Genomic DNA, 25710 nt, shown 5'->3' with positions numbered 1-25710 from the left:
TTTTGCTCATGAGGAGTTGTTCCATATTTATGACCCCCAGGGGCGATTTGTGTTGGTTAGGGTACGAGTGGGCAAACAGGTCTTTACTCTGGTTAATGTATACTTCCCTAATGCTCACAAAACTCAATTCATCCAGGAGTTAAGGGACATATTGAAACAGCATGTGGAAGGGGAACTTATCATTTGGGGAGACTTTAATTTTGTACAGGCCCCATTGTTAGACTCAAGCTCTAGGAAGATTGCTGATCCCCAAACTAGAAAACGGTGGAGTGAAATTATGGAGGACTGGAGTCTTGTGGACGTCTGGAGGGCTAGATACCCGAAATCCCGAGCCTATACTTTTTACTCACATGTTCATGGCACATACACAAGAATAGACTGTTTCTTTATGTCCAGGACGCTACAGAACTCGGTTATCCAAACTGATATTGATAATATTACCTGGTCGGACTACGCACCAATCTGGCTGGTGTGCCATTTCAGGGACATGCATAAGGGGTTTAGACCATGGCGCCTTAATGATTGCTTGCTCAAAGACACTTCCTTCATAGGTCAACTGGAAAAAACACTGAAAGATTACTTTCAGGCTAACCAAACAGAGGGTATGTCCCCATTGGTTGTATGGGAGTGCTCCAAGACGGTGGTCAGGGGAGAGTGTATCGCCAGGGCTGCATTCTGTAACCGGGAGAGGGAGAGCCAACGGCGAGCTTGGCTGCAGGAACTGACTAATCTGACCCAAGTCCATAGCCGTACCCAATCAGGAGTTCTTTATCAGCAAATTCTACTCCTTAAAGATAAATTAAGAGCCTTGGAGGACACGGCCGTTAGTCACCAATTAATGCTTCTTAAACAACAATTTTATGAGGGAGGGAATAAGGCGGGAAAGTATTTGGCCAGACAGTTAAAAGCGGCCCAATCTAGAACGATCATATCCAAAATACAGAATACCCCAGGTAATATGATCACCGTGTCAGAGGATATTAGGGAGGCCTTTACTGACTTTTACTCTACCCTATACACTCAGGACACCAACATTAGGGAGGCGGAAATAGAGCAGTATTTGAGTACGGTTCAGTTACCAGTTCTTAGTGAGAGTTGGCGATATACTCTAGATAAATCTATAGAAGTAGATGAAGTTTTGGCGGCCATCAAGCAACTTAAGCCTGGCAAGGCACCAGGCTTGGATGGATTCACAGGAGTTTATTATCGTAAATGTGCCTCCCACATAGCTGAATCACTAACAAAAGCTTTTAATTCCCTTCTTGAGGGAAAGACCCTAGCGAACGAATCCAACACAGCTGGGATTTCTGTACTGGCCAAACCAGGGAGGGACCCCACTAAATGTAGCTCCTATCGCCCTATTTCACTAATCAATATCGATTTGAAAATACTGGCTAGAGTTTTAGCAGCCAGGCTTAATGGAGTTCTCCCTGAACTGATTCATAACGATCAAGTGGGTTTTGTTCCAGGTCGATTAGCAGCCGACAATGTGCGGCAGATTGTTAACATAGTCGATTTAGTACATCAACAGCAAATCCCAGCGGTACTTTTGGCTCTAGACGCAGAAAAAGCGTTTGACCTCGTCCACTGGGAGTTCTTGTTTAAAGTCTTAGGCAAAATGGGTTTTGGGGATGCTTTTCTGACGTGGATACAGAAGCTCTATGAGTGTCCCATGGCTAGGGTAAAGGTTAATGGAGGATATGGTCCCCCCTTTGACATACAGCGAGGAATGAGGCAGGGATGCCCCTTATCCCCTCTGTTATTCGCACTGTTCCTGGAACCCTTTGCCACTAGGGTTCGTGAGGCCAGGACCATTAAAGGGATCTGGGGTGGCACGGTTCACTCAAAAATCTCACTTTTCGCAGACTATGTTATGATGACTCTATCTGATCCTGAAGCATCTTTACAAGGGGTAATGGCTGAATTACAAGGCTTCTCGGCCGTTTCAGGAATGCGCATTAATTATGACAAATCAGAAATACTTAACTTGACCCTCCCGACTAATGCAGCACAAGGCCTCAAGAACAAATTTCCTTTCTTATGGGCTCCCTCATATTTGAAATATCTAGGGGTTAAAATCGGACCCCACGTTAGCCAATTGTTTGCTCTAAATTATCATCCTTTGGTGGCTAATATAAGGGAGAATTTAAGACGATGGGATAGACAGGTATTTTGTGGATGGGACGAATGGCTATTATCAAAATGAACGTCCTCCCTCGTTTCTTGTATTTCTTCACTACTATTCCCATTAGTATCCCCTCTATACTGCTCAAACAATGGCAGCAACTAATGTGTGGCTTCATTTGGAGGAGACGTCCACCCAGGGTGGCGAGGTCTATTCTTTATCTGCCTAAAAATAGGGGAGGCCTCCACATATCTAACTTATTGTGGTATTACTATGCGGCCCAGCTGCGTGCCCTAGTAGCTCTTCATGGATCTAGAGATATCCCTCAGTGGGTGAGGTTCGAACAAGGGTTGATAGGGTCTTTCCCTATTACGGCGATGCCATGGCAGCCCAGCGCAACGTGGTGCGAGTTCGGTTATTACCCTTTCGCTTTGCGTACCACGATGCGGATATGGCATCGTTGGCAAAAGGAATTGGTGGGCCCTGAAAAGCATTCCTTATTAACCAACACAGCGGTGCCCAGCTTGGAGCATGCTGTGGGTCTCAGAGATTGGCAAAAGTCTGGGGTCTTATGCATGGGACATATGCTACAGCAGGGTAAGATGCTCTCCAGAACGCAACTTAGTGACCTGCACTCCGGCAGCACTTTGGATTTTTTACTTTATGCTAGGATATCATCCTTCATACAAACTGGGATACGGAGAGGCACATTGAGGACCAAAAACACTTTATTTGAGACATTATGCCAGCATGCCTCGTCTATGAAGGGGATTATATCAAAAGTTTATGCTATGTTTAACAATAAATCATTGGTGGCCAATAAATATAGGGCACTCTGGGACTTAGATTTCCCGGGTTCTCTAGATGACCATGATTGGGATACCATTTATTCTGTTGCTGGCAAATGTTCCATTTCAGCGGGGTTACAAGAGAATTGCTATAAAATGCTTTATAGGTGGCATTACACAGACTTTACCCCCATATTTCAGACTGCTACTGGCGAAGCTGCAGGGCCCAGGGCACATATCTACATATTTGGTGGTCTTGTCCTAGAATCCAGGGTTATTGGCAGGCGGTGATTCAGTGGCTCTCCCAGTTGTTGAATGTCACATGTGGGGCACGTCCCTGGCATGTTTTATTAGGTGCGCCTATGAAAGAACATACTACTCCACACCAGAAGTTGCTTTTGCAAATCTTTATTGCAGCACGAGCAGAGTTGGCTATCCATTGGAAACAAATTACGATCCCTTCGATTGCTGCAGTGCAACATCGCCTTTTTTCTCTATACCAATTGGGCAGACTTACTGCTGTCCATCAGAATAGTCTACCCTCCTTTCAGGCTGTTTGGGGCCCATACCAAAAGTGAATAGACGATCACACTTCCACATAAAGTTTATCACTTTAGAGGCGTCCTGCTCATATCCTTGATAGAGGTCCTAGTCATCGTTTTCCCAGTATCAATATACTGTCAATTTTGCATACCATCTACCAGTGTGGGGAGGGGGGGGGGGTGTTGGGAGGTTACTATGGATCATATGCTTATCATGATCATTCTGTAATTTTGCTTTTGCAGTTTGGTTTACAAATGCAGTATGCTATTGTAGGGGCTGTTTTTGATTCCTTCGACTGTTGTATCATATTGGCAAGGCTACTCTGAGATTGTTTGTTATTCATTATGATATATCTTATGTTTTATCACTAAGGCAGCCTGCTGTTAGCCTGTTTCTTGCATATTGCTGTTTTCTGTGGCCTGCAAATAAAATAAAAACAGATTATATACAAAAAAGAAAACTGCAGGAAACTGTCCACTTCTTCTTTTTTTTTTTTCCTAGATTTTTTTCTTCTCTCGTCCTACACTTCATTCTCTCCACATTTCTGCCTGTCTTTGGTTTCTCTTAGGTTTGCCTGTGCTCCTCCGTTCTGTCTTCTGAGTCCTTGCTTTTTCTTCCCAGCAGTGGCAGTATTGCAGCCCCTTCTCCCTCCCATTGCACTCTCATCCATCCTCTCTTGCTTTTCTCCTGTCTGCCCTTCCCTCTTTTTTTGTTCTCTTCCTTTTTTACCTGTCCCTCATTCTCCTTAGTTCTGCGTCGCTCACCTCTTCACTTTAACTTGGATTTTTTTTTTTGCACATGTCTCCATGCAGTTACTGCAGTACTGCATTGGTGTTTCAGCAAGATTAGTCACAGAGGTCACCAGAAACCTGCTTCGTCTTTTGTCTGTCTGGACCAATAGACTGTTGGAGGAGGCAGTAAGAACAGTGTTTCCTGCCTGCTGATCCTCATGGCTACTCATACTGCACTATTTGTGGAACAGTGTCAGCTGCTATGGCCCAGTGGTCCTGGAGATCCGGAGTGGGATCCCTGGGTTTTGAAGACTCTATAGGGGCGGATTTTCAAAGGCCGGCGCGCCTATTTTGCATAGGCCGCCTGCGCGCGCGTAAGTCCCGGGGCTTCCTGTCGGGGGCGTGTCGGGGGGTGTGTCGAGATGACGCGCAGTTTAGGGGGCGGGGGGCAGCGACGTGGCCGTGGTTTCGGGGGCGTGGCCGCGGCCTCTGGAACAGCCCCCGGGACCGGACCACGGAGCGGGGCACCCGGCCGACGCTCGCAAAGTTACGCCTGCTTTCAGCAGGCGTAAGTTTGCCGACAAAGGTAAAGGGGGGGGGGGTTTAGATAGGGCCGGGGGGTGGGTTAGGTAAGGGAGGGGAAGGTGCGGGGAGGGCGAAGGAAAGTTCCCTCCGAGGCCGCTCCGAAATCGGAGCGGCCTTGGAGGAAACGGAGGCAGGCTGCGCGGCTCGGCGCGTGCAGACTGCCGATTTTTGCGCAGCCTTGCGTGCGCCGACCCCATTTTATAAGATACGCGCGGCTACGCGTGTTTCTTATAAAATCAGGCATACTTTTGTTCGCGCCTGCTGCGCGAACAAAAGTACGCGCTCGTGCAACTTTTTAAAATCTGCCCCATAGAGTTTCCAGGTGTGGACTTTGGGCCCTGTACTGTTGGGGAGGGGGGTGGGGAAAGGAGCACAAGCAGAACTGAGAGAATAGGTAGGAGAAGCAATAGATTGGAAAGAAGGAGTTGATAGTAATTGTTAGAGAATACAAGAGGGGATGAAAAAAGAAGCTGGGTATTCTACAGCATTTTTCTAAGATGTATCACGAGTGCCCAGAAATTGTTTTTCTGCCAGCCTGCTGTACTTGCAAGTAGGTGCAACTAAAAAGTGAAACACTTCTGTTTCCTTCACCTGACCTTATTGATGGTGCTTATTTGGTAATTTGTGGCACTATCATATGTATTCCAAAATGCTGATTGAATTCTCTCTCTCCGCCCCACCCCTAAAAGTAGTCTAATTTAAGATTAAGAAAGTCTAGAGAGCAACATTTTGTGACCTGATTATTAGAACAATGGTTCAGTCCTAATTGTTCTGTTTTGTTTTTCAGATTTTGAAAGCACTTTTTGATGCTTTTTTCCCCTCTTATCATTTAGTAGAACTTAATTTCAAACAATCTGGAAGAGAGAGTAATATAATCTTCTTATGTTAACTAATTTGGAGAAACAATATTTAAAATATTTTTATAAAGAAATTTCTGAAGGAAAAAGAAAAACACTTTGGAGATGATGATCCTGTTAAAATAAGATGAGTGATAGTTGGGTGAATCAGCGGGGACCGAAACCTCTCAATCATTAATCAATAAAAGATGGAAAAAGCTTAGTCCTTCCTTGCTTTTATTTTTTCGATTAATCCAAAATAAGGATCTGTGAACTTTCTAGCGCTAAACCATCCGTAATTGTGGCTTTCACCGATTTGTGTATACCGCTCATCTCCACTTTCTATTTGCTGTTGGTATATTATTTTTACCTAAATCTAATCTGTTTTAAAGTGCTGAAAGGTGGAATATACATAAAAAAAAAAAAAATTGAGAGAAGTGAATTGTCATGCTAAACCAATAAGCCTAAGGGAACTTTTTTTTTTTTTTTTAACATTTATGGTTACATGATAGAGCCTAAATTATTGAAATGTGAAATTAGTAACCATAACATGAATTAACATTATCACTGGCACGTAATTCTTATGATCGTGTTTGGTGCTTAACATTTCTCATGTAAGTGACTGACTAGTGTTTTGTGTTTAGCAATTTATTGTATCTGCAAAACTAACAAAATATTAGAACTTTCACTAAATTCAGGATGAGCCATTTTTTAAGCAATTTTGTTCACATTATTGATTTTAAGTGTTAAATTTGTTCTGTGCCTGAGTCATGGACATCAGATATATTTAAAGAACAATCAGGCCGATACAGTAAAGTCCGCGGGAGAGCGGGTGAATGCGGACTTAAATTAGGCCCGGCGGTAAAAACGGGCAAAAGGAGGCGCTAGGGACACTAGCGCATCCCTAGCGCCTCATTTTTTGACAGGGGTTGCAGCTGTTAGTGGGTTTGACAGCCGACGCTCAATTTTGCTGGCGTCGGTTCTCGAGCCCGCTGACAGCCACGGGCTCGGAAACCGGACGCCGGCAAAATTGAGCGTCCGGTTTTCGGCCCAACAGCCGCGGGCCGAATTCAAATTTTTTTTTTTTTAACTTTTTTTACTCTTCGGGACCTCCGACTTAATATCGCCATGATATTAAGTCGGAGGGTGTACAGAAAAGCAGTTTTTACTGCTTTTCTGTGCACTTTCCCGGTGCCAAGAGAAATTAGCGCCTACCTTTGGGTAGGCGCTAATTTCTGAAAGTAAAACGTGCGGCTTGGCTGCACGTTTTACTTTCTGAATTGCGTGCGAACCTAATAGGGCCATCAACATTTGCATGTTGAGGGCGCTGTTAGGTTCGGCGGGTTGGACGCGAGTTTTCCGTCCCTTACTGAATAAGGGGTAAGGGAAAACACGCGTCCAACCACAGGCTAACAGTGCATCGGTGAGAATGTGAGATCATGATGTATTAATCTTATATTCTGTTTTTCATTTAGTCATCGTCAGATGGTGCAAATGGACCAAGTCAGCCAGCCCATTTCACTAATGGGCCACGGATGCTACGGCCAGCCTATGTAAGTGTTTGCACTTCACTTTGTTATAATTTACCTTTATGTACCTTAAAGACTACACAACTGGCAATTTTTTCGTAAACCTATATAGAATGACGGCATAAATAGTTAAGTTAGGCTTGATGGACTTTTGGAGAATTGCTGAATTGATTTGTGTAATTTTTTGGGATTTTTAACAGTCCAGTTTGGGCTTGCTGTGGCTTGTTGGATTGAGAAGGTGATCTTAGCCCACATATTTTCCTCCTATGTGAAACATTTCCATGTGCAAATACAGTGCTGCTTTTTAAATAGGAAAATTGTGATTTTTTTTCTTTCTGAAGTGCAATTAAAAAAATTATTGGAGATCAGTGGATTATAAATGTGTTAAATAAGTTAATCTATTCCTTTAAAGGACCTATAGAAGTAAATGATTGTTTAAAAACAGAGGACTAGATGTACAATGGAGGGTCTCTCCCATTTCTGTTGGGGTGGGGAAATACTTGCTGAATCTGTTTTAAAGAGTTGAACAATAGCAAAACATTTTTCATGTGCATGAATTTGTTAACATATATTTTCAGATGACACACCCAGTCATTCCTCACTACCCACCTATGGGAATGCCTCCTATGGGTCAGAGACCACCAAACATGGCACCAGTTTCACATGGAATGATGCCACAAATGATGCCACCTATGGGTGGACCTCCAATGGGACAGGTAAGCTAGTTTTTACCTTCTCGTACATGAAAGCAGTTCTAAGCCGCACACAGAAATTTCCTGAAGTATTTATGAGCAAGTGTCACCAACTATCAAGCGGATTTTAAAAACCCTTATGTGCACCAAAGCTGGGAGATTGCGAGTATCTCAGGCCAGCGTGTGCCGCGTGGATTTTACGAGGCGCTCAAGTATGCGTGTATCTCCCGGTACACCCACATATGGGTAAGTCAAAGAGGGCGGGGTGTGGGTGGGACATGGGTGTTCCTGGTCTGTAACCTGAAATATGTGCGTAAGTATTTACACATACAAGCACGCATCGGGGTCCTCTACCATGTAACTACTTCTGCTACAGATGGTGTGTAAGTTTTTTTTAAAATTTATGGCTAGTTAGGGTTTGAAGGGTTGGGGCTATTAGGGTTAAAGGGAGGCTGCTTAGCTAGGGGGATTAGGAAGCGCATATACGCCCATATGTTATAAAATCGCCGTGTCCATTTGCATGAGTTGGCATAGGCGCGTACATGTATGCCTGTGTGGCTGTTACTGCCTATGTGAATTAGATTGAGCTGTACTTTGGGGATAGGGCTTGTGTGCGGATAAGTCATAGCAGCCAGGAGAATGCGCTTGAGTGTTGTGCTCCGTATCAGTAAGTAAATAATTAGAGGGGCTCTTGTATATGATTAAAATTGTATGTTTCTCCTCCTGATTAACCCTCTTATCCCACTCTTTGCACTGTAAGCCTCACTATTGGATATATTTTAAGAGTTTAAATGTAATAAGTTGTGATCAATCAAGAAATAAACAATCACATTGTTCCTGTTTGGGTTTTCTGAGATCCTGATAGTTTTTAGCTTTATTATTTTTTTAAAATATTTTTTAGTGGGATAAAAGGTGTGGACTTTTAATTATAGTAACACCACCATTTTTAAATATCTTTTTTTTCCTGAGGGTTATTTGATCTGTATGCATGAGGTCGATATTGAGTAATCCAGCAAGTGAGAAAGTTACTTGGGTAAATTTGGTCCACTGAATATATCTGGATAAAGCAATCCAGGTAACTTTAGGATTGGTATTTTTTTTTTTTTTATTTATTTTTTTTTTTCCAAGCAAACTTCCAGACAAAATGAAACTGCACCCCAGGAATATCTCCAATGCCTTTATATACCTCACTGAATTTTTTGTGGGTAATGAGTTAGCCAGAGAGGGAGCAAAATATTCAAATATCAGATTTTTGTCTGGGTAATGCCAAAAGTTACTTGGATAAACCTTTTGAAGATGGATCTCTGTCTTTTACAATTTATGTTACAAAACTTCTTTTGTAATTCTGTTTTCTGCAGATGCCTGGAATGCATCCATCTGTGATGTCTGGAATGATGATGCCTCATATGCCTCAGGGCCCCATTCAACCTGCAGTACCGGTAATATCTTTATTTTTCCTTGTGTTCTAATGTTTGTTTGGGGTTTTTTTTTTTTGTTTTTTTTTTAAGTATTCGGCTTATTTCTTTTAAGTTCTGTTGTAGCTGGACTAATTTCTTTCCAAATCTAAAGGAAGTATTGCATGTAAAGAGCTAATATAAGTTTTGCAAACAATGAAATGAAGCTCCAGTTTATCCAAGTCTTATTTGCAGTTTGTCCAAAATGAATGTTTGTATATTATAAATTTACCTGTTTCATTACAGATCTCTTTTGTAGGGTACATTGACTTGGTAATGATCCCAATGTGTTTTACTAGTTAACATATTTGTGTAAAGTAGTAGTATTAAAGCACGTAAAATCTGGGGTTAATTAAATTATTGTTTTGCAACCATGGTCAATATATTTTTCTGTATTTGTAGTATTGGTGGAAGAATCCTGGGTTGCTTGAGTGATCAAATTTTCATGCTTGTAACCTGTGAGGCTATGTTTAGCACTTCGTGCTACTATAGGGCCCAGCATAGTACAGTAGAGAGCAGTGCTGCCACTGGTAGGAGCAGTACATGTAGATCATGGGGCCCTAACAGTGCTGCTACTACCGAGAGCAGCTGAGGTGGGCCACAGGTCAAATGAGCCCCACCAAGCCCCTAGAGGTAGAGGTGGGAGGAAGCATCAATGAAAGGAAACAGGGAGAGGAAGAAAATGGAGATAGAAACTGAAGGCTGTAAGAGGATGGCAATAGAAGATAAGACTAGATGAAGAAAATTAAAACAAAAAAAAAAATCCACATGTGCCAAGATTGTAGCATCATACCCAAAAAGAATTGAGGCTGTAATCAATGCAAAAGGTGCCCTAACAAAGTACTGAGTTACAGGGTCTGAATACTTATTTAAATGTGATTTTTCAGGGTTTTTGTTTTTTTTAATTAAATTGCACACATTTCTACAAACCTGATTTTGCTTTGTCATTATTGGGTATTGTTTGGGGAGGGAAAAAATGCAGAATTTTTAGGGACACATGTGGGAAAATAACTGAAAAACACTGTTTTGTAAACACTTCTTTTTGTATTTTCATATTTCTGTACTCCTCCAAAATATATCACCATTAATTTCATGTCATTCAAAAAAATAACTTCCCTATGTTCAACTACACATGACACATCAGTGTTTCGTTTTCTGCCTCAGGAACATAGTCATTAATTTTAGAGTTCATGGTTCATTTATTTACAATGCATTCAGAAAATATTCAGACCCCTTCACTTTTCCACATTTTGTTAAGTTAAAGCCTTATTCTAAAATTAATAACATAAAATGTAAATGTTTAAAATGAATACTAAGTTTTATATGATACTGGTTATTTGGTAAATTGTCACATTCTACCGGTATTGTTTGGGTTTGCTCAATGCTATAAGATGAAACTAAGCCACTATTAGGCCTCAAGGCTTTTTCTTCCTGTTGATTCAAGCATAGTTGGCAGTAAAGTCATGCTAATCAGGACTTTCCACTTAGGTTTTGCTTTGGTCTCTGCAGTGATGAAACTGCATTCCTTGCTCCCTCACAGAGTTTTCAAACATCAAGAAAATAACCTGTGAATCCTTAGATAAAGAATTTAGCAAATCTCTTTGGAAAAAACCAGCAAACCCCTGACAGAAGGAATTTGCTGTTTTTTCATTTAAAATTAGTGACAAGGTATGCAGCAGATAGGATCTGACTTGGGTTTGCAATATTAATGTATCACCTGCTTGTTTGCGGACTCCTTGGGGAGATCCGTACAAAAGAAAGACTTAGCTGCTGCAACAGAAATAACCATTGCTTGTACATAGTTCTGGGAGAGCATCTCATTTATGACGAGAACATGAGAAGAAGTGGTTTTCAATAAAAGTTGGTTCCTGCAGTTCTGAGCTCTAACAACTTGCTAGGAAAAAAATAGTAAAACATTTATAAAAGGAAATAGGTTTTTAAAAAAGGCTCTTGATAAATCGTGCAGTCTCTGAACCCTTTCAATGTAAGATGACTTTAAAAAAAAGGAGGCTGCTTATTTGTGTGCTGATGCAGCCTGCAGAGGCATTGATGTACCCCGAGAAGACAGAAGGCTGCACTTTAACCCAAGAATCCTCGTTTAGAGCTTAGAAGCTAATGAGAGCTGATGCTCCTGTAGAAAGGACATTTTTAAATGTTTTTATATCATACAAAGTGTGAAATACTTTTTATCAGATAAGGAAAAATCATTTTCTAAGAGCCACTAAGCTCCAAATGTGCTACCTGCTTCTGAAATTGGGGCCTGTTGCTTTCCGTGCAAGGAAAGTATCTTAAAGATCCTTAAATCCTGAGAAATCTTCAGGTCAGAAAGAATGGAAGATAAATTACCAGTACCATTTCAGCATATTAGTACATTCTTCATCTCTTCTGTCTTAGGCCATGTTGACCTTGAATAAAAAAAAAAAAATTTCTTGAGAGCCAAAGAGAACATAATTCTGTAAGCAAAACATCTGTTTCTTTATAAAAGTTTATGTAGAGATGATGGTGCTTTTCTAGAATCTGGGGAAGTTCATCCAGAGGAAGTGCACACTGCTAGTGTTTCTTCCTTGGGAGAATTAGAACTTTCAGATTCCACCATAAAAAATCCATTGTCTGGCAGAATCATAATTTTTAATGATTCTAATATTACTTTTACGACTAAACAAATTGCTGTGACATTAAATCTTCAGTTTCAAGGTAAGAGTAAATGTCTCAGCAGACCTTTGCTAGATGTTCAACAGAATGGGAAGAAACATCTTCTAGCCAGCTGGCTGCAAAGGTGATAGTAAAAAAATAAAATAAAATTGGCTACTTTTATAAAACTTCATAAAGAAGAAAATAAATGATCACTTTAAGGATCCTATCCTATTTCTGATATTTTCTAAATACCAACTTTTCCTGTAGAAGGTATCTGTATATTAAAGGACTTTATAGTCCTTGCACATGGGTGGCATCAGATGGAGCCCTGATATGGAAAACGTATGTCCAAGTTTCAAGAACTTGGACTAGGCACATTGAGCATGCCCAGTACTATGCATTTACGTGGGTCACACTCCTGTCTCTCTTATTCTGCGGAGCTGTAAACATCGTGGTATGACTGAGCTTACTTTGGCTTTTTTTTTTGTTTGTTTGTTTGTTTATCCCAGGAGAAGCAGGATGCTAGTCCTCACATATGGGTGATGTCACTGACTGAGCCCTATTGCGGGAAAACCTCTGTCAAAGTTTCTAGAAACTTTTGACTGGCACTGTGAGGCCACTGAGCATGCCCAGCATGCCATGATATTCTCTGCCACAGGGATCTCACTCTAGTCTTCGTTTTTCCGCGCTGCTGTAGGCATCGTGGGCATAGGAGTTCTCTGAGTTTTATACTCAATTCTGACTGAAAGTCATCTCTTAAAAATTTCTCTCCCTTAGGGGATCTCACTCTCATATATCCCACTGGACGGTACGATATTCACAACGTTTTTAGTTTAAAAACGTTAGTTTTTTTTCTCTCACAATTTCGTTTTCATCGACTGCTGTCAACAATACCATGGCTTCGGGTTTTAAAAAATGCCCGATCTGCAATTGGACCATGTTGGTCACAGACTCGCACCTCGAATGCCTTGTCTGTTTGGGCGAAAAACATGATATTTTGTCCTGTCAGCAGTGTCAGGAAATGACACCGATGGGAAGAAAACTCCGGCAGGAAAAAATTGAACAACATTTTCACCTGCAACTAATTCCTTCACCTTCGACTTCAACTAAATCTTCCCCAGCAGGAATTACAAAGAAAATCCTGCTGAAAAAACGTCGACTGGACGGTTCCGGGGATAAAGCATCGCCAACACTGTCTACGTCATTGATCAGATCGGAGACAGAGGTAAGGCCTAAACACAAACATCGGCATACCTCCGCGTCTCCGTCAGTTCCCTCCCCAGAGGAACCGACCAGGAAACGGCCAAAACATAAGGATACATCGCCATCTCCTAGGCCTCCATCGGTACCGCCTACATAGCCATCGCAGGAGATGTTATCTCCTCCTCCATCGGCGCCAAGTGTTCCACCCGTACTACATGACTTGACTGCATTGATTAAAGAAGCGGTAAGGCAAGCCCTAAAAGACCAGCTACCGGCGACCATGCCGGTGATGTCTCCTCCACCGGTGAAGTCACCGATGACGATGGCAGCATCACTACCGGCGACATCGCCGATGCCGGGGACAACCTCGATGCCAGTGACTTCGATGCCACTAATGACCATGCTGGCAATACCAATATCGATGCCTCCTCTTTTTTCGGAGTCTGTCTCGATGCCGACCACTTCATCGGTTCCAGTACCGATGCCCATGGTCACCCTGGCGCCAACACAAAGGAAAAATGGAACATCATCGAAGAGACCGATATCCTGGATGCCAAAGGTTTCGTCAACGGTGCCACTTCCTCCTGAGGCTCCAAAATCCACAGAGGAAGTACTATATAATATCTTACAAAGAAGATACCAGAATTTATTGGATTCTTTGCCATCCAACCCAAGGGAAGAAGATTCTTCTACTGAAGACCCTTTGCCAGGACCTTCAGGCCTTCTTCCTCCACCTAAACCATCAGTACCACAACAAGAAACTCAAGAATATGATACATGGAGTGATACTGCTTCAGACACTTCATCAGAAGATCTCACCTTCACCACATTTGTGCAGGAGATGGTGGACTCCATCCCCTTTAAATTAGAAACAGAGCAGGACACTAGACAACAGACCTTGGAGGTACTCCAATTCGTTGACCCTCCAAAACAGGTGGTGGCAATTCCAATCCATTATGTTCTCTTATAGCTACAACATCGTCTTTGGGAACACCCCTGTTCTGTTCCTGCAGTAAATAAGAGTGGATAGTACCTACCTAGTGCAAGCCACTTCAGGATACCAAAAGTCACAACTTCCCCACCACTCAGTGGTCGTGGAATCAGCGCAAAAAAAGGTCTAAAAGAACAAGGGTCCACTCATCAAATCCCCCAGGTAAAGACCATAGGTTTCTGGATTCCCTGGGTCGTAAGGTGTTTCAAGATGCAATGTTGAATTCCAGGATCTCATCCTTTCACCTCTATATGACCCAGTACCAGAGAAATCTATGGAAACAAATTGAGGAGTTTGTTCCATCTCTCCCCACACAATACCAGGAGGCTGCACAGGCCATCATAAACAAAGGTTTAGAAGCCGGAAAACATGAAGTCCGAGCTGCCTACGACGGCTTTGAGACTGCCTCAAGAGTGGCTGCGTTAGGCATCAGTGCCAGGAGGTGGGCTTGGCTCAAGGCCTCAGACCTTAGGCCAGAGGTCCAGGATAAGTTAGTGGATCTCCCCTGCCTAGGAGACGACTTATTCGGATCCAAGGTACAGGATGCTGTGTCTCAATTAAAAGAGCACACAGAAACATTGAGAAAGCTATCTTCCCTCCCACAGGATCCCTCCATACACACTACCCGTAGACCTCCAAGGAAAGACACCAGATGGCCTTTCTACCGACAACGGAGATAGTACCCTCCTGCATCTAGACCCAGGCCCTCCAGAACCCAGCAAAGACCGCAACCTTGGCAACAGAGAGCAGCTAGGCCCCAACCTGCTCCACAAACGGGACCTGCTGCTGGTTTTTGAAATTTCACCCAGAGAAGTGAGCCTTTACTCAAATCCTCAGCCAGGACTACCAGTGGGAGGCCGGATATCCAAATTTTACAACAATTGGATATCAATAACATCAGACCAATGGGTCCTATCAATAATATATCAAGGATATCAATTCAACTTCATCTCAATTCCTCAAGAATGTCCACCAAGTCGATCTCATCTTAGCAAAAATCATATGCTTCAATTACAAATAGAATTATCCACCCTTCTGAAAACTAGGGCAGTAGAGCCGGTACCCTGTTCTCAGAAGGGAAGAGGATTCTATTCCCATTATTTCCTCATTCCAAAGAAAACCGGAGGCCTGCGTCCCATCCTAGACCTCAGAAATCTCAACAAATTTCTGAAGAAAGAAAAGTTCAGGATGGTTTCTCTAGGCACCATGCTTCCACTTCTTCAAACAGGAGACTGGCTTTGTTCTCTGGATCTACAAGATGCTTACACTCACATTCTAATATTCCCTCCTCATCGCAAATATCTGCGCTTCATGGTGGGTCATCAACATTTCCAGTACAGAGTACTGCCATTCGGCCTTGCCTCTGCTCCCAGAGTTTTCACCAAATGTCTGGCAGTAATAGCAGCACACTTGCACAAGGAAACAGCTTGGTCTTCACCTGGAACTGGAAAGAAGCAGCGATGTAAGTGCTGCGATCATTAGACCCACCCCCCATTACGTCACTAACATCGGACCGTTAAGACAGCCTCAACACCGGGCGTCGCGTGCCGAAGGGGCTCTCCCCTTTGTGCACCCCTTCGTGCAAACCTTTGTGTATATGTAAAATTTATATTTGTTTCTTTTGTTAACTAAGCTGTTTCATTGTATTCGACTAAGGAATTTTTTCCTGCTTTTTCTGTTTCACTGTAAACCGGCATGATTTGCATTTAATGCAAGAATGTCGGTATATAAAAGTTAAAAATAAATAAAATAAATAAATGTCTTTCCATATCTAGACGACTGGCTCATCAGAAGTCACTCTCAAGAGGGAGCTCTCACCTCTTTCAGTCGAACGATTTCCCTACTTCACTCCATGGGTTTTCTCATCAATTATCAAAAATCCCACCTTACTCCATCTCACCTACTTCATTTCATAGGTGCAGACTTGGACACTATCCTATCAAGAACCTTTCTACCCGAGGATCGAGCACAAACATTATCCGTTGGCAAACTCGATTCACTCAAAGAAACAGGCAACAGCCCATCAGTTTCTCACCTTACTAGGCCACATGGCCTCCACAGTTCATGTCACTCCTATGGCAAGACTAGCCATGCGGGTAACACAATGGACTTTAAGATCTCAATGGATCCAAGCCATTCAACCACTACGTTCTCCAATTCAAGTAACCCACCAGCTACGTTCTTCTCTACTCTGGTGGGTGAACAAGGACAATTTGCGCAAGGGCCTACCCTTCCACTGATAACGTTTAACTACAGATGCATCCACTTTGGGTTGGGGAGCGCACATAGACACTCTCCAAACTCAAGGAACTTGGACAAGACTCGAAGCAACATTTCAAATCAATTTCCTGGAACTTCGAGCTATACGTTATGCACTGCATGCGTTCAAGGACTGTCTTTCACACAAAACTGTTCTAATCCAAACGGACAACACAGTAGCCATGTGGTACATCAACAAACAAGGAGGTACAGGCTCGTATCTCCTTTGTCAAGAAGCTGCACAGATTTGGGGCTGGGCCCTGAAACACTCAATGTTTCTCCGGGCCACTTATCTGGCAGGCATTCCCAATGTAGTGCCGGATTCGATAAACATCAGCTGCCTGGTGGTGGTCGAATCTACCCTCAAGAGGGCCAAGCGCTTTTAGGCTTATTCATTGGAGCCCCTGGGGAAGGAACAAAGAGCAGTGGACGCTCTTGGGAGGAAGGTATTTCAAGGCGCCGTGCTTATTGCCTGCATTGCCGCCTACTAGCTCTACATTTATTTATTTATTTATTTGCAGATTTTTATATACCGGGGTACGTAAGTAACATCACCTCGGTTTACATTCAAACAATAATTCAGCATTGCGTTTTACAATATAACATAGTAACTGAACGAATACAATACCATGTATAACTTTGTATTAAAAGAATATAATCAATATATGAGAGACTGTGGAAATTGTGAAGAATAGTAGGCTTTTTTACATGAGCCAGTGCTCGCGGGACATCTGGAAGCAGGCGCAGGAGATGGCTGGGCATCTGCCTCAACAGCAGCAAGACACCCTCATGTCACTGATGCATAAGGGCCTGGAGTGCAGGAAAACACGAGGTCCGTGCGACCTACAATGTTTTCGAGATTGGCATTGAGAATCTCTGCAGCAGGAATCGGTATCCGCAGAATGGTATGGCTGTGGGCCTTGGATCGCCGACCAGAGGTACAGGAACAACTCGCTGACATGGCGTGTACTGGAGAGAATCTCCTCGGAGATAGGGTGAGGGATACTGTGGCCCAACTTTGGCACCACCACAAAACCCTTCAGCAACTCTCCGCCAGTACTATGGACCTGTTGTCCTCCTCCAGGAGGCCAAAAAGACCGGGGCCAAGGAAGCTTTCTTTCACCAAAAGAACAAAGGAAGTACTATCCTCCACCTCCTCGCTCCCATCAACACCATCGTGACCAACCCAGGCAGCAGAGAACCCCCAAGCCCCAGCCGGCTCCTCAGTCAACTCAGGACAAGGTTTTGACTGGGCCCTAGGGAATATAAGCCATTTGCCTGTACCCAGGATGATGGACTCTCCAATCGGGGAAAAAGCTGCTGTTCTTTGCAAACTGGTGGCTCAGTATAACCTTAGACCACTGGGTTCTGTCCAGCATCTGTCAGAGGTACTAGTTGAACTTATTGTAAGTCCTGCCAAATTGCCCTCCGTGCCCATTTTGGGGGCCTGTAACACATCAGGAAGTATTACTAATGGAGCTCTCCTCCCTCTTAATGGCCAGAGCGGTCGATCCCATAATACTAGGGCAAAGAGGGAGGGATTGTACTCCAGGTACTTCCTGTTTCCAAAGAGAACAGGACAACTCCGTCCCATCCTAAACCTAAGAGATCTAAACCAAGTTTCTAAAAAAAGAAAAGTTCAAGATGGTTTCCCTGAGCACCTTGATTCTACTCCTTGCAAAAAGGGGACTGGCTATGCTCTCTTGATCTAAAGGATGCATACACCCATATAGAGATCTTCCCCAGGCACCTGAAGTAGCCACGATTTGTAGTGGGAAAACAGCACTTCCAGTACACAAAATGCCTAGCCATGGTGGTGGTGCACCTCTGCAGGCTGGGACGATTGGTTGGTCAAGAGCATGTCTCAGGCAGGGGCCACCAGGCCCATATGCTTGACAATCCAGGTGTTGGAGTCTCTAGGGTTTGTTCTCAACTACCCAAAGTCCAGGGCCGCCAACTTGATAACCATCACAACAGAGACCCAACAAGGCCAGCAGGTATCAACCTGGCACATGTTGAGGTTGTTGGGCCATATGGCTACAACCATCCATGTCATTCCCTTGGTATGTTTACATATATGCAGATCCCAGTGGATTGTGGAGGCTCTGTGCGCCAGGCCACACAGAGCCTCCAGGATTGCCTCCAAGTCACTCCGTCTCTCAGGGACTGATTGTCCTGGTGATGTGTACTTTCAAATCTGGAATGGGGGATCTTGTTTCCTAGTCCCTCTACCTGGAGTGAGGAGCTCATGTAATTGAGCTCGGCACTCCAGGTCTCTGGTCCATACAGGAACGCTCTTGTTAAATTAATTTCCTGGAACTTTGGGCAATCGGGTATGCACTATGGGCTTTCAGACATCTGTTGTCCAACAGAGTTATCCTGATCCCCACAGACAATCAAGTAACCATATGGTATGTCAACAACAGGTTGACATGGGATTGTACCTCCTGTGTTAGGAAGTGGTGCAAATCTGGTTGTCTGCCCTGTCTCACGGGATGGTGCTCAGGGCCATGTATCTGGCTGGGACAGAGAACATGGTAGCAGACAGGCTGAGTTGAGCCTTCAGACCCCCATGAGTTGCCCCTGCACCAGGGGGTAGTGAATCTGATATTCTGCCTTGGAGGGAACCCAGATATAAATCTATTTGCATCCCCTTGCAAAAAAAGGTGCCTCGGTTCTGCTTCCTGTGCAGGTGAGAGTGCAAACCAGCTTCGGATGCCCTTGCCTGTCACTGGGGCAAGGGTTTTTTGTGTGCATATCTTTCAATTCCCTTAATGGCAAATACTCTCTTGAAGCTTTGTGAGAACAGAGGAACTATGATTCTCATAGCCCCTCATTGGCCAAGATGTCTGGTTTCCACTCCTTTGGGAGTTGTCCATCTAGAGACCAATCAGTCTGGGGATTTCTCCATATCTCATCACGCAAGACCAAGGCAGGCTTCGGCTTCCCAACCTCCAGGCCCTGTCACTCACAGCCTGGATGTTGAAAGCTAATCCTACAGCTACTTGATCTTTCAGAGGATGTGTCTCGGGTCATGGTGGCTTCCAGAAAGCCTTTCACTAGAAAGTCCGTTGGAATGAAGTGGAGGAGGTTTTCTGTGTGGTGTGAGCAGAAGACCCTAGATCAGTTCTCCTGCCCCACACACAAACTGCTTGACTACCTTCTATACCTATAGGAAGCTGGTTTAAAGCCCAATTCTGTTAGAGTTTATCTCAGTGCAATTGGTGCATATCACCAATGTGTTGATGGTACGGCCTATAGTTGTACATTTTATGCAGGGCACGCATCAATTGAAGCCTTCCCTAAGGCCTCCGGATAGCAGTGTCTTGGCACCTCAACGTAGTGTTAGCTCAGCTGATGAAAGCTCCTTTTGAGCTGTTGCGCACCTGTGACCTGAAGTACCTGTCCTGGAAGTTTATATTTTTGGTGGTGATCCCTTCAGTGTGCAGGATCAATGAGCTCCAGGCTTTCTTGATTTACCTTCCTTATACTAAGCTTTATCTTGCATATTCTCCTTAAGTTACTGCCTAAGGTGGTGACTGACTTCCATTTTAACCAGTCAATCGTCCTCCCAATATTCTTTCCCAGGCCTCATTCGCACCAAGGCGAACGAGTGCTGCACAGTTTAGACTGCAAGCGAGCCTTAGCTTTCTATCTGGTGGACAGAAGCCCATACACAGTCCACCTAGCTTTTTATTTCTTTTGACAAGAATAGGCTGGGCGTTGCCGTTGCAGTTGGCTAGCAGATTGCATCTCCTTCTGTTATGGGGGTCATGCCAAGGCTTTTTCTGTCAGAGCCATGGCAGCATCGGTGGCCCACTTGTAAGCAGTTCCCATGGAGGACATCTGCAAGGCTGCGACGTGGAGTTCTCGCCACACATTTTCATCTCATTACTGTCTGGATAGGGATGGCCGACACAACAGTAGGTTCGGCCAATCTGTCCTTTGGAACCTGTTTGTGGTCTAGAACCCAAGCATCCTGCCTAGGGCCCATTGTTTGGGAACAGGCTGCCCCCCCCCCCCCTCTTGTTACCAACAGCACCAGTACTGGTATGCCCGTTGGCACCTGGTTTGGTGTCTTTTGTTCCCCTTTTTGTGTTGGGGCAGCCTGTAACTATTCACCCATGTGAGGACTACCATTCTTCTTGTCCTTGGAGAAAGCAGATTTGCTTACCTGTAACAGGTGTTCTCCGAGGACAGCAGGATGTTAGTCCACCCTGTGACGTTGACTCCCGTTTTTTTGTTTTAATTATAATTCTAACTTCCAAGACTGGAAAGGAACCCTGCGTGGTATAGGGCATGCTGGGCATGCTCTGCGTGCCTAGTCAAAGTTCTAGAATCTTTGCAATAAGTTTTTTTTCCTCATCAGGGCTCCATCTGATGATGTCACTTATGTGAGGACTAACATCCCGTTGTCCTCAGAGAACACCTGTTACAGGTAAACAACTCTCCTTTATCATATGGCTATATCTCTAAAGACAATAAATGAGTTATTGCAATTAGCACTGTATGCACACATACTTCCTCAACTGTTATTCATTGGATTCAAAATTTGAAACTTGAATTGGAATGATCTGCTGTGGACAGTTCTATTCTACTTTGATTACCCTGTTATCCATTTCAAATGTATTGTCGATGCAGCCCATGCCATCTCTTTATTCATTAAAACTATGACAGGAGATACTAGATCCTGCAGTGACATGCATATTAGCAGCAGTAACACTAGTGTGCATGGGCAGTATTAGCAGGCATTAATACTGCCCATTAGTATCTTGGCCCCTTAGTAAGGCATTTGATTCCTAGCCATGGGATGATACATTATTGGTTTCATTTCTTTCAGATATGTAAATACGACCCTCTGAATTCTCTCCTTTATAGAAAAGGAGAAGGACTGTTTGCACCTGCCACTGCCTCCTGCTTTGTGCAGAAATACTAAATACAGTCAGGCATATAGGCAAGCAAGACTTTCAGAAAGGAGATGACACATTTGGAAGCAAGAGGATTGACAATACCAGTCAGGTCTCCTAGTTTAAACCCTGGGAAGAGCACGTAGTCATCTAACATAATCGCTTTTGCCTCCACAGGTATGAGAGTGGTAGATAGGAAAGGCTAGATATCAATGCAACTTATCACTAAGGTGGATGAAAGCTCTGGTCATTTCTAATCTACTAGCTAGGGCACTCTGTCAGCTTCTCTAAAGTGGCCTTGGACCAAAGATTTTGCTTTAGGAGGCTGTGTCTCCTGTAATGTACATAAAATAGCAGATACAATCAGGCCGATACTGTAAGAATCGCGGGAGAGCAGGCACTCCATGTTGAGCGCCTGCTCTCCTGGGCGCGCGATTTTGTATTTTAAATGAGGGGTTGCGCCAATAAGGAGGCGCTAGGGACATTTGCACATTTCTAGCGCCTCCTTATTAGCGTAGACGTGGCTGTCAGCGGGTTCTGACAACCGACCCTGAATTTTACCGGTATCTGTTTCTGAACCTGCTGACAGCCACGGGTTAGGAAAATGAACACCGATAAAATTGAGAATCTGTTTTAATAACCTGCTACCCGGTGGGCAGATTTAAAAAAAAAAAAATTATTTTTGGTTTCTCCGACTTAAGTCAGAGGGTGTACAGAAAAGCAATATTTTCTACTTTTTCTGTACACTTTTCTGGGTTGCTCAGAAATTAACGCCTGCCCGTAAATGTGTTGTCAAGCCGCATATTTTTACTTTCAGTATCCTGGGCAACTAATAATCTCATCAACATGCATTTGCATGTGATGAGCACAATTAGTTTTCGGGGAGGTTGGCCACTCGTTTTGACACGCTAAACTTTACCCTTACAATTTAAGGGGTAATAGACACGTGTCGAAAATGTGCGGCCAATCACATGATAAACTATATCGGCCTGATAGTGCTAATGAATTGTAGTTCAAATATGTATCCATTTTACCTAGCCCAGGTGGAAGGGAAAGCACAATGTACTTAATTCTTATTAATAACGACTTCTGATAATTGTGAAAAATTGCCATAAGCAGGATTTCAGCTGTCTAAAATTAGAAAATACGTAACTGATCTGTTTTGATTAGTTATAATATGTTGCCCTTCAATTTCATCATGCTAAAGCAGTCCAGTCCAAACAGGTGGGTTATGTCCACCCTATGAGTAGATGTAGGCAGAGTACACATTTCCTTCATGTTGACATCACTACTATGTATAGGTGGTGAAGCACTGAGAAAACCCAGTATACTTTGCTTCCAGCAGATAATAGGACTCCCTGTAATGCAGCAGAATTTTTGGAAGGCACTGATGCGTCATAGGGCCTGTGGTGCATCCAGAAGAGCGAGCATGTATCAGAGGGCTTCCAGTCCCTCAGGGGACTTGTTAGAGTGGTTGTGGTGGAGGTGGGGAGTGGCTCTCCTTGCTTTAAAAAATTAAATAAAAAGTTAGAAAACCTATGTAGTTTTTACTGCCGGCATTGTGGAGAGAATCCTCCTGTCTGTCTCTCTCCCCCCCCCCCCCCCCCCCCCCCACAACCTTTGCTCTGTCCAACAGCTATCTAAAACAAAAAAAAAAAGTCCAGGTCTGGCTTTTCATTTGGAGGGGAAACTTCAGGCTGAATGACTGCATTGCTGCAGGTTTCCAGGTCTAGCAGGGTAAATACTCCTGGGGAGGAGGCTCGCTAGTGGCAGTTTTGTTCTTAGATGTGTGCTGGGGGTGTGTTTAGGCCACTGTGGAAAAGCAGGATCATAGCTGCTGTTATGGGGCATGTGGGTTCAGGAGGCCTGCTACCGCCATGTGTGTGGGGGAAATTCTGGGGGAGTGCTCTGAGGTGCTGGCCTTTGCTCCTTTTGGTGTTGGAATGACTGTGGATGTCTTCCCCATGTTCAGAGTCCATATGTGAAAAATCTTCTGACATGGCAGTTTTTGTGCAAGCGAAGGCCATTTTGAGTTACTTTCCTGTGGTTGCTTCAAGAACTCAGCAGTTTGGAATGGAGTTGAGTTTGGGGATCCTCTGGTGCTGGCCCCGTGGAGGGTCCTTTAATATGTGCTCCCTTAAGGTAGGCAAAGGATTTTTTTTTTTCTCCCAAATCCTCGACTGGGACCAGTAATCTTCAACTGGGAGTCCCAGGGAAACAGCAGATCCTTCCTACTTTGACTTGGAGGAACCAGAGGACCAGCTGGACTCAGCCAGTGCACTTGTATGGAAGAGGGGGAGATATCCTTAGATAGGAAGGATGTTTCAGTTATCCAGCTATTTCATAGTAATGAGATACTTGCATTAATTGATCAGATGGGTTTTTTTTGCATGAGGATAACGGATCCCAAAGTGGAAGAGGCTCTAATCTGGAACCCCATTATCAAGGGGGTCTGCAAATCCAGCAAAGCTTTTCCTGTTTACTCCGAGGTGGAAGAAATGGTGCTGGTGGAATGGGAGACCCCAGAAAGTTGTCTTGGAGATGTAAAGAATTTTTTATCAGGTTGTATCTTCTTCCTCCAGATGTAGTTCAGAGCTTGTTTCGGACACGTTAGGTGGATCCCCTGGTCACAGTGGTCACTAAAAATACTACTATCTCCTTGGAGTGTAGCACTTCTCTCAAAGACACCCAGAATAGGAGGATTAAGCTATCTTTAAAGCACCTGTTTACTTCTATAGTTTTGACCATTCAAATTTCTTTTTGTGGCGGCTTAGTAATTAGGGCACTTTTTGCACTGGTTTTAGCTGTTGCCAGAGAATGTGGAAGTGACTACGGTGAAATCAGCTGCGGCTTTCTTAGCTGATGCTCTGTATGATATTCTCAGAATTTCTTTTAGGTCAGTGACTTCTGCCATGGTAGCCAGGAGTCTCCTTTAGCTTCATAACTGGGCAGCAGTTGCCTGATCAAAGTCTTGGCTAGGTAAGCTTCTATTTGGGGAAGATGTGGAGCAGTTGGCTAAAAATCTGAGGGATCCAAAGCCACAGAGATTACACAAAATAAATCTGCTAGTTCTAACAGAGATCAAAGCCAGTTTTGAGATTCTAGGCAGCATAAACTGGACAAGCCTTCATTTACTAACCCTTTTCGGGATTTGTAGGATTTGAGAGGTAGGGGGTCAGTCCTTTCGGATTTTGTAAAGCCAAGCTCATACTCTGCTCCCTCCTCTGGCATCAGTCAGGCTTCACAATGAAGTGTGACAGGTTCATGCTCTGGTTCTTCCAGTAGGCAGTTGCTTACAGCAGTTTTACCAGGAGTGGACCTGAATAATCTCAGATCAGTGGACGTTACAGGTGATCTACGTCTTTTATTCCTTGGAATTAGTTACTACTGTTGCGGATGCCTTTATAGTATCTCCCTGTACTTCAGCTGCCAAGCGAAAGGCAGTTCACAATACTCTGCTAAAACTTCAGCTGTTACAAGCTGTCCTGTAGCTTTGGTTCTCATTTCAGAAAGGGGTCACAGTCTGCATTCAATTTACTTTGTGGTTCCAAATAAAATTGGGATCTATAAGACCTATCCTTCACTAGGATGGAGTCAACAACAATCTCCTCCCTCATGTTCCCTCCCTCCAAAATACATCGGCCCACTCACTGTACCTTCAAGAACAGTTACAAAATCTACAAATCCAGAAATCCATTCAAAGAATTCCAATGTCACGGGAAAATCAATGATTCTACTCCCATTATTTTCTCATTCCAAAAAAGTCTGGAGGTCTTTGACCCATCTTAGACTTATGGAATCTCAACAAACACATTCAAAAAGAAAAATTCAAGATGACCTCTCTCAAAACTATCTTTCCTCTTCTACAACCCAACGACTGGCTATGTTCCTTAGACTTGAAGGATGCGTACTCCCATATACCCATGCACCCTTCTTCCTGTCAATACCTTTGCTTTCAAGCTCAGAGCAGCCATTATCAATACAAGGTTCTACCCTTTGGCCTGTCTTCAGCCCCAAGAGTGTTCACAAAATGTTTAGCGGTGGTGGTGGCTCATGTCAGACAACTGTCTGTCCAGATTTTTCCCTATCTGGACGACTGGCTTTTAGTAGCCTCGGATCAGGCTATTCTACGAACTCGCACGTTCCAAACAACTGTCTTCAGACATTGGACTTCATAATCAATTACGAAAAGTCCAGCCTGCAACCGACCCAAACACTACAGTTCATTAGAGCGCTCATCGATACAACACAATAGAGAGCATACCTCCCGCAAAACAGAGTTCAAGCTCTATCCTCACTAGCTCGACGTCTATGCAACCGATCACATGCATCAGCACGTTAAGTCCTCCAGCTACTGGGTCATATGGTGGCAGCTATCCATGTGGTTCCCTTCACTAGACTACACATGTGCCGCCTACAATGTGGGCTAAAAA

General features: G+C 43.8%; 1 protein-coding gene across 2 annotated transcripts in view; it reads left to right on the top strand.

Moving 5' to 3' along the window:
* PRPF40A (pre-mRNA processing factor 40 homolog A) overlaps positions 1 to 25710 on the top strand; it is a 391586-nt gene that overhangs the window by 18720 nt on the left and 347156 nt on the right. For both annotated transcript variants that reach the window (XM_029605503.1, XM_029605504.1), the window contains exons 2-4: positions 7084 to 7161; positions 7716 to 7853; positions 9188 to 9268. In XM_029605503.1, coding sequence (XP_029461363.1) covers positions 7084 to 7161; positions 7716 to 7853; positions 9188 to 9268 — 297 coding nt within the window. The remainder of the gene's footprint in view (positions 1 to 7083; positions 7162 to 7715; positions 7854 to 9187; positions 9269 to 25710) is intronic.

The sequence above is a fragment of the Rhinatrema bivittatum genome, chromosome 6 (genome assembly GCF_901001135.1).
Source record: "Rhinatrema bivittatum chromosome 6, aRhiBiv1.1, whole genome shotgun sequence".
Lineage (NCBI taxonomy): Eukaryota > Metazoa > Chordata > Amphibia > Gymnophiona > Rhinatrematidae > Rhinatrema > Rhinatrema bivittatum.
This window is presented reverse-complemented; position numbering and strand designations above follow the sequence as displayed.